At 46.6% G+C, this 9,463-nt stretch overlaps 1 protein-coding gene across 1 annotated transcript in view; it reads right to left on the bottom strand.

Annotated features, from left to right (window-relative positions):
- The window catches only part of MAN1C1 (mannosidase, alpha, class 1C, member 1), a 109,452-nt gene extending 99,995 nt beyond the window's left edge, over nt 1–9,457 (bottom strand). Inside the window, exon 1 of the mRNA XM_004679387.2 lies at nt 8,750–9,457. Coding sequence (XP_004679444.1) covers nt 8,750–9,289 — 540 coding nt within the window. The 5' untranslated portion in view covers nt 9,290–9,457. The remainder of the gene's footprint in view (nt 1–8,749) is intronic.
- Between the last annotated feature and the right edge of the window lie 6 nt (nt 9,458–9,463).

Below are 9,463 nucleotides of genomic sequence, written 5' to 3'. Positions count from 1 at the left end.
TGAGAGAACACGAGTGTGGGGTCTGAGAGAACATGAGTGTGGGGTCTGAGAGAGCACCAGCGTGGAGTCTGAGAGAACACGAGTGTGGGGTCTGAAAGAACACGAGTGTGGGGTCTGAGAGAACATCAGTGTGGAGATTTTACCCCTTACATAGCTACACACCCAGGAAGGCCTATGTCTGAAACATCCAGGAAAGTCTCTAAACTGAGCTGCTATATTTCTGTCAAAACATGAACTTTCTTACTATAAAGGATTTCCTGATACTTTGAAGTAGCAAAATGGATTGTATTTTACTGGCTGTCCTCTAAAAGGTTCAGTTCTGAAAACAAAACTAAGGTCTTCTTTTCCCATTGATTCTTATAATTAAAAACCAAGACTACTCCAGAGTTCTGTAAGGCATGTGACAGACATTTAGAATAGCTTCTGGGAGAATTGGAAAGGAGGAAGATTTGCTGATTTAGGTCAAGAAAATAAGTCCAGAAAAACAACAACAACAACAAAAAGGTGCCAAAATGTCATCCCAGGAGATCAGCATTTACTTGGCAAAGTTTAGGATTAACCTCTGAAAAGCTCATTCCAGGAGTAAAAATGGGAGGAAAAGATTTTAAAAGGAGATTTGTAACTTACTCAATACCTCCTCTCACCCCAAATGAGACTAGTGAAATTAGAGGCAGCTTTTGCGATAAAATACACCATTTACTTCATGTTGAATATTTCAGAAAAAGGAAAGAAGAGATCAGATCTTATAGAATGAACCTTGGAAATCCTTCAGCCATATATTTAGCTTCCTTCTCTTTAGTTCTTCAGAAATCTGGCTTACATGAACAGTTTTTTTATTGAGGGGATTTACAAAACAAATTTTAAAAAGTCATCAGACTTAAGGTAAGGAGCCCAGAGAAAATATTTAGCAGGTTAAAAAAATTCTGACAGAAAGGTTATACTATCTGGAAAACCACAGATACCTATCAATATTTCTTCTAATACCTAAAATCAGGTGAGCAAAAATGCACAAGTATTTTAAGATGACATCAACCAGAAATTAGGGGCACCTCTGAGAATTGAGATATATTTCATGATTGTAATACCAATTACCAAAATACAGGAGAATCTTTAAATATCTAAATGGCATAAAAATATATGTATCAAAGTCATTCGCAACCTACTCAAAGTGTGCTTATTTGTAACTTACATATAATGCTAACAAGCTAGACTGAATGTTCTCTAGCCATCTGCAGGTTAGAAAATAGGAAAAAAGGAAGAGTAGAGAATAATGTAGCCAGAGGACAGAATAATGTACTGACAGCTGTAACAAATGATTGCTGACTGCCTAACTGAAAGGGGCAGGGTTTTTTCAAAACAGAGGCCTTCAGAATCTCAAAAAGTATCATTCAAAGTAGCACAGAATTAGATAAACAAGTAGACACATGAAAATATAGGAAAGTATGACCCACAATCAGGAGATAAAACAGCCAGTAGGAACAGACCCAATGATAACAAAGGTGTTGGAAACAGCAAAGACTTTTTAAAAGGCTATTATAAATATACCTTAGAGTTTAATGGGAAATAAGGAAACAATGAGTGATAGAATCAAAAACAACAGAGAAACAAAAAGGGGAATCACCCAAATGGAAATTCTAGAAGTAAAAGAACATCTGAAATTAAAAATTCACTGGATAAGCATATTGACATACTGAATACTACCAAAGAAAAGGTCAGTGAACTTGAAAATATACTATAAATTAGCCACACCAAAGCACACAGGGAAAGAGATTGAAAATGAATACAGGCTTATTCATTGAGCCTCATGGAAAATATTAAGCTACCACATATGTAACTGGTATCTAAAAGAAAAAAGGTTTTTCCTGTAAAGAAAGAAAAGTCAACTTAACATTCTATATCCAACAATAATATCCTTTTTCAAGTGAAGGAAAACTGGAGACATTCTCAGATAAACAGACTGTAAGAATTTTTCCAGCAAACCAGCATGACAAGAAATGCTAAAAGGAATCTGTTTTTTAGGCTGAAGGAAAAATGATACCAGATAGAAATTCAGGCAGGTAAGAAGGAATGAAGACCTAACGGTAAGTATATGGGTGAGTAAAAAGTCTGTGGTTTATTAATTTCTTTGAGAAAATTGACTGCTTAACGCAAAAATAGTATCAATGGTTTAAGAGGTTTACAACATGTAGAAACAGAACATGGAACAATAACAGAATGAAGATCAGAAGAGAAGTGAACGTAGACAGATTGTTGAAGGAGAGTAAAGAAGGCAGACAGGAGAGAATTAAGGTCAGAGCTAGCAGAAGAAAAGAAACAATGAGAAGTGAACATCCATAAAATTTGAATGTGAATGAATATAACAAAAAGATCAAAAGTTGGTTCTAAGAAAAGAGAAATAAATGGCTAAACTACTAACTAAATAATTTTTTAAAGATTTAGTTATTTATGCATACAGAACTGGGGTACAGGCCAGAGGTGCAGGGATGGTAAGAGGATCACCAGAGACAGAGTGGGGAGCAGAACAGGCAGATCGTGAAGTACACTGCTGAGGGGAGCAGCAGGCGGGTCGGGAGAGGTCTGCTGTACCAGGTGGCCTCCTCTGGGGCTGTCGGGTATCGAACTCATGCAGAAGTGGCTTTAGCTTCTTAGTGCTGTGCTTTAACTCACTGCACCACCAGGGAGGGCCCTAACTAAATAATTTTTAAAAATGAAGCACAGAAACCGATCACTGATATCGGGAGTGAAAGAGGGCGTACCACTGCTGGTCTACAAACTTTGAAAAGAAAATGAAAATGAATTCCATACCTTAGGTGAAATAGATTCACCGCAAGCAAAACTGGCAACAGTTACATAGCTCTGTATATCTGTTAAAATAACAGCCTTAACTGAATAACTTTATACTGTTACAGTAACTGAATTAAAACAGGCACACATCCTCTAAGCCTAGATGGTTCTAGTGATGAATTTTCTCAAATACTTAAGAATATTGGCATTCCATAAACTTTTTCAGAAACTGGAGAGCACATCATTTCATTATTTTGTGAGGCCAACACAATGCTGTACCAAACAAGCAAACAGAGGCCTTAGACAAAAACTATGGACCAACCTCCCTCAAAACTATAGCTTAACAGAGATGCAAAGTTCTTTAAAAAATTTAGAAAAATCAAGTGCAAGTTTATCCTGCATTTAAGAGAGCCACAAATATGCTTCCTCAGTTATTAGCCAGGCCCCAGGGTGGGGTGGGGACGGATGAAGATGGGGGGGGGCACTGAAGCACTGAAGTCTTTGAGTCCTCAGAAATTTTTGAGGAGTCTCCAATTAGGTTTCTTACCATTACCTGTGATGAGAATAAGCTAAGAAAGGCTGTCCTTTCCCCCAAATTGAGCAAACCCTTGATTGTGAGGTTTGGCCCTGATGTAGTGAAAAATCGAGAGTCGGGGCTTATTGTTGGAGCATGTCTGCTCCTTGCCAGCTGCGGGGGTTGGGGGGAGGTGCACAGGGAAGGAACAACAAAGCCTGGGTTCAGGATCTCATCTGCGCCACGCATGACCCCTCCATCCTTTCTGTTTCTTTTTTCTCTCTATAAAATTTCATTGACTTACAAAACGATGTAAGTTAGATGCATCTTAGCGTCTGTGTGTGTATAAGCTTCACCTCACCCACCACCAAAGTTTAGCCCACCAGTCCGATACCCTCTCCCCTACCCACCTTCCTCCTCCCTCCCACTTCCCCCTCCAGGAATCCTATTTTTTTCATCAAGTCTGAGTTTCACAGTTCCTCTGCTTGGGTTAATGACCCCTCTTGTAAAGTCATGTCATAAAGACCCATGAGGAAATTCTTCTCATAAATCCTGCCCTCACCAAGGCCTCCCTGACCTGGCTGATGACAGTAGGTAGAGTACTTCCTCGGTGCCACCAAGCAGACTCAGCTTAGGAAGTGGAGGAAGGTGCCTCCTGGCCACAGGCTATTCCCAAGGGGCAGGTGTCCACCAAGGTGGCCGAACAGCTCCCTCGCACAGGCGTTCCAGTCTGCGAGCCTGATTTATTTTTTTCAATATGAGAAAAGATATGAGTCCCTTTGAGCAAAGCATGCCTGATATATATCACGATATTTATTTTTGGTGGAGTAATGGATCAGTCTTCTGGGAAAGCGAGAGAAAAGGCATTTCTTGAGTTCGGATGTAAATCATTCACTCTGAAAACCACTGGGGAATCTATATTCTCACACCCCTGCTAACTATGCTGTGAAATAAACAGCTGACTTTTAAAAGTCATTGTACTATTTGTTTCTAGACCTGACACTAAGCAGCCTTAAGGAGATGAGGCTTCAGTGTTCCTGGAATGCCCACACCCAATTCCCCAAAATGCTGGAGCAATTCAGAGTGAAGGCAGAGATTCACCCAACTCTGGTCCTACGCCTGGTGGGGACATGCTCTGAGCTTTATTCCATTTGCAGCGCTCAGTTCTTGGGCTGAGGAGTGTGGCTGGGCTGAGGCGCGCAGGGTTTCCCATGGGACCTGCCCGGTTACTGCAGGCCAGCCTTCCTGTCTATATTAAGTGTGTAACAGACCAGGACAGGTGTGAAAGTGAAGAATGGGGCAGGGGGAAGGAAACAATGTTCAATGGATTTTCAACTTAAACAGAGCGCCTGGAGGGAAAGCCATTTAAATCTGAGGTGCTCCTAATATGAATTATCCCGAGTAGCTCACAGGCTCAGATTCTTATGCTACAAAGAACAGAACCTTTTAATTCTCCTACCTGTCCCTGGCTCTAACAAAGATAAATCAGATATACAGAGAAACCACACATGACTAACGAACCAGCCTGTTAATGGGGAGCAAAGATCACATGCTAAGATGACTTACTCAGACAGTCACCTATCCTAACCGGCAGTCTCCTGGGGCTCAAGAGTAGCAGGCCTGAGGACAAGAGCTGGGCTCTTGCTGACAAGTCACAGGCCCCCGAGGCACTCGGACATCCCCAGATGTCTCATGATACCTGGGCAGGAACAGTTTTTCTCCTGGGTGCCACTTCCTCACTCCCTTCAAGTTAGACTTGCAATCGGAAAGTTACTGCAACTTATAAAAGACCTCTTGGGTCATGAAGCAGTGAAGGCCCCCAAACTCACTGACTCCTATTTTAGGAAGAAGACCCAGGCTTTACCACCAGCAACCTTGTTAGTTTAGATCTTTTCTCTCAGTACGTGCTCAGGTATCTATCCTCACTATTCTAGGTGCTCAGGCAGATCGGGAAACAAGACAATAAGCAGGTGGGAGAGATGAAGAGTCCCCTAAACACCAGCCTCGTCACTTGACGGGGATACCGTAGACGCAGTGATAGACAGAAACGTGCCCTAAGGACAGCGTGGCTAGGATGGAACCTGGCAGGATTCTCAGTGGGAATGCCACACCACAGTTACGGGATCCACGGAGGGGGAGGGGTGAATTCAACCCACTTCACATGGGCTGAGGGCAAGCCTGATCTAATACCGTGATTTCACTGCCTCACCCAGACTGCCCAGTTCCTTTCAGCAAAAGGCTCCTTCACTGGAAGGGACAGCTGAGGTTCCCCAGATCAGCAACCAGGCCCATTACCGGGAGACAGGAAGTCTGAATCCTTTTATTGGGATGTAACCCTGACAAGCTCTACACTCACTCCCAGCTCTTGTCTTGAGTGAGAAGTCTATTAACCGTAAATCTGAGAAACCGAACTGTGGTCAAGTTCCCCTGTGATAATCACACCAAGAATTTCCTGAACGATCATCAGAGCTGAAAGTGACGGCTCCTAAATACGCATTTTAAGTTCGTATCAAGCCCGTCGTGCTCCACGATCCTGAGCTGAGGTTCTGCCACTGCCCACTTCCATCTCGAAAGCTCGATATGGTGATACGAAATTAGTTAACTGATAACATGAGTGAGTATAAACTCCTGGTTAGGTGCTAGGCATATGGCAGAGAATGCTGCCACCACCATTAACAACACCCCACTGCCCCCCACTTCATAGCGTGTTGAACGCTGAGCTGGGAAAAGCCCTGCTGCAACGGAGCCCATGATCAGACTGGGCCCACTCGGGAGCCAGGTCTGGAGCAAGAGTGCATGTGACCCTCAGCCTGTTCTGTGAAGGCAGAATAGGCCTGGGCAGGAGAGGAGGTGGCTTGCCCAAATTCAGACAGCTGACAGGGAGCTGAGCCTCCAACCCATGCTTTCTCAGTCTCCTTTCCACCTCACTGCTTCCTCCAAGGTTCCCAAAAAATGTGAACCAAGAATTGTTGATTCTAGTGTCAACAGTTTCCTGATCCACGGACACACAGGCCATGTAGTATCGACCCATGTTAGCGAAGATCTCGATCCCACACCCACCCTGGGGCTCGAGGGCTCGAGTGTTCATAAATATACCTCGTGGCTCTAGAGCCCGCTCGTCCAGTAGTCACTCACCCTCATTCATCACCGCCTCTGACTCTCTCTTGTTATTCACTTTCACTTAAAAAAACTCGTCTTATAAGAGCAGAGTCCTGTCTATCTGATGTTCATTCCCCTCTGTTCCTGGGGTCTAATCAATTCATGTCTGGAAATAAACAAGCCAGAGAGGAAAGCAACTGTCCCTTTATGGAAACTGGCGCTTTTCTAAAATGAGCTACCCCGGACACACCACAGACAGAAATGTAAATGAGAAGGCAACAGAGACAGAAGTCACATGTGCTCCTTATCAGGTGTGACACCAGGGCTTAGGTGTTAACAGCTAAACCAAAAACTCTGCCAACTCTGCCCCATTTTTTCATGTGTGTTTTTTTTCAGGGGGGTGGGGAGGGCACAGGGATCACACTTAAGAAGCCTAAAGAGACAATAGGTCTCAAAATAGAACAGTGCCTGCATGCAGCTCCCTCCCTTTGGGGAGCTTAAGGCTTTTAAGCATATCAACTGCAGGTGCATGTGAGCAGGCCTCCGGTTACTACAACCACAGAGACCTGCACACAACATGTTACTTACACCCACCTGCAAAGCAGAGTCTGCACACTCCCTGCCACCCACTTGGTGGCTGCAGCAAGTCACCACTCTTGACCTCTGCTGGCAAGGAAGTTGTCTTTGTCTAGAGGGACAGAGCCATGTCCCCACTAGCCAGCCCACCCTCCCTACCCAAGCCCAGGCTTACAGTAATGGGCCATATCTAGTTGTGAATGCAGGAAGCCCCTCTTCTGAAGAAAGAGAAGTTAACTCTTATCTTTTGGGGGAGCCTTTTAAAATCTAATGGCAGCCCTAGAACCCCATGAAAATACATACAGTTTAAATATAATGTTACTGGGGGTTACTGCCCTCTGAGAAGACCTGGAGGCAGGCGTCTAATGTGTTCAGGGACAGCTTTGAGAAACGGAGCTGTAGGGGTCCAGGCGAGTATTCAACAGCACAGTGTCTTAACCAAAAGTGGAGAAATTATGCTCTTTCTTAGCTGCTGCAAGGTCCAATTAGTGTTTGAGGTTTCAACAAGAATTTGGAAGCTGAGAGCACATCATTTGTAGCATGCAGTACACACACACAGGCCCTTTTGATGGTTTCCTATCTTGACCTCACAAAACATCTTGCACTTGCTAATGAAGACACAGTCTCCAAATGGGCCTTAGTGCAGAAGGGCTGGAGAACAGCAGAGATAGGACGTGGGGGAGAGATGGGTGCTCGGAGGGAGGACAATCTGGGCAGAGAGAGAGAGAGGACGGCCAAACTCTGCAAGGCTCTGAGTAGGTCTTGGCAGGGCAGGCCCCACCCGATCATTGCTTCTGCTCCCCCTGGAAACCAGGACAGACCTGCTGACTCCTTTGCAGGAAACCAAGAAGTCCTGACAGAAGCAGTGGGAACAGAAAACATCCTCTCATTTCTAGGGAGGAGACCCTGGCCCACTGCTTGCCAGCAGCCCCCTCGTGGTCTGGGGGTGTCACTACAGCCCCCTCTGTGTTGCTGGGCACAAACCAGGGGCAGGCAGCACTAACAGTGGTGGAGCTATTTAGTTAGTAGCAGCGGTCTGACCACAGTCTCCAAGCCTTGGCAAGGCTGCATGAGTTTTGGTTTCTTAGACTAAGACTCAGACTCAAAGTGACCCCTCTAAACCCTTCTCCGGTACAATCCCTACAGAGAACAAGTTCAAGACCTGCTTTTTTAAGTCAATAACCTCGGTGCTTCTAGAACATTACCACCGCCTTATTGATCTCTTCATCCTGCATCACATGCAATTATGTGCAATTATTCCAAAGCTCAACAGAAACAGCAAAAAATGCACCAACATCCTCTGGTTTGTAGTGCTGGCTAAATTGCAAAATACATACAGGATGGCAAATGCACCCCCAAATCTTGGCTTTGCAGGTAGTAGGTCCTACAAAGGTTTGGGGGAAAGTTAGGACTTAAGGACACACAGTGAGAAAGAATGTGGCACTTGACTCAGGGTGTTCAGTAATGAACCTGAGCTTTACCAGCAACTCCAGGACGGAAGCTCCTGGGCTGGAGGTTGGGCTGGAAAATCCACAGTGGGGAGTGAGGGTGGGGAGCCCAGTCCCGGGGTCCAGCTGACATCTGTCAGGTGTGGGGGTGATCAGCCGAGCCCAGCTGTGGGAAAGCAGCCAGGGAGGAGTGACAGTGGGAAGTCTGGGAGCACAGAGGAATCAGAGTGTGTCTGGAGGGCCCAGGAAGGACCAGGAGTGAAGGGGGACAGGGGAAATGGGGGTGTGTGAAAAGAAGCCTTTCTCTTGGGGGATGAGGAGTCCTTACCTCCTTGATTTTCTCTCTCTGGGTTCGAACCAGGCTCTGGGGCTCTTTACTCTGGTCAGTCCGAGTTCCCAGGACCGGGTGCTGAAGGCGGCTCCGGAAGGCGTTGTAATCAAAGCTAAAAGGGACACTCCCGTCCTGGGGTCCCAGGGCTGCGACGCTGCTGCTCCGGGCTGCCGTGACTTCCTCCCGTGGCCGGGTGGGGTGGGTGCGCCGCAGCCACCCTTTCCTGCGGCGAGGGCTGGCTTGGCTGCTGGGGTCATCCTCGCCCGGGGCTGGGGCAGCGGGAGCCGGGTTGGGAGGCGACTCCTGCTCGCGGACCAGGGGGTGGCCGGCGACTTCGGCTACCACCTCCAGGCCTGGGGGCCGGGTCCGGGGGGCCAGGAAGAGGCGCTTAAGGCGAGAGGAGTTAGGCAGCAGGAAGAGGGCCCCGAAGCACAGGGTGATGAGACCGGAGAGGAAAAGAAGGAAGAGGAACTTCTGCGGCAGCCGCAGCCCCCACGGGGAGGCCGGGACGAAACCCGGCACTTTCCTCATGAGCATCGTGGCTGGGGACAGTCCGCTCCGGACGGGCGCGGAGACCCTCGGAGTCCAGGCACTTGGCAGCAGGGGCTCGGCGTGGAGAGGTCGTCGAGGGGCGCCGCCCGGGGTGGGGGTCCCTGAGAGTTTCGCCGCTTCCGGGACTGCCCCCGAAGTTCAGGGAGTTTGGTGCGAGTC

Source organism: Condylura cristata, unplaced genomic scaffold, assembly GCF_000260355.1.
Source record: "Condylura cristata isolate star-nosed mole 26May11 unplaced genomic scaffold, ConCri1.0 scaffold00008, whole genome shotgun sequence".
Taxonomy (NCBI): domain Eukaryota; kingdom Metazoa; phylum Chordata; class Mammalia; order Eulipotyphla; family Talpidae; genus Condylura; species Condylura cristata.
The sequence above is the reverse complement of the archived record's forward strand: the minus strand, read 5'-3'. Positions and strand labels throughout refer to the sequence as shown.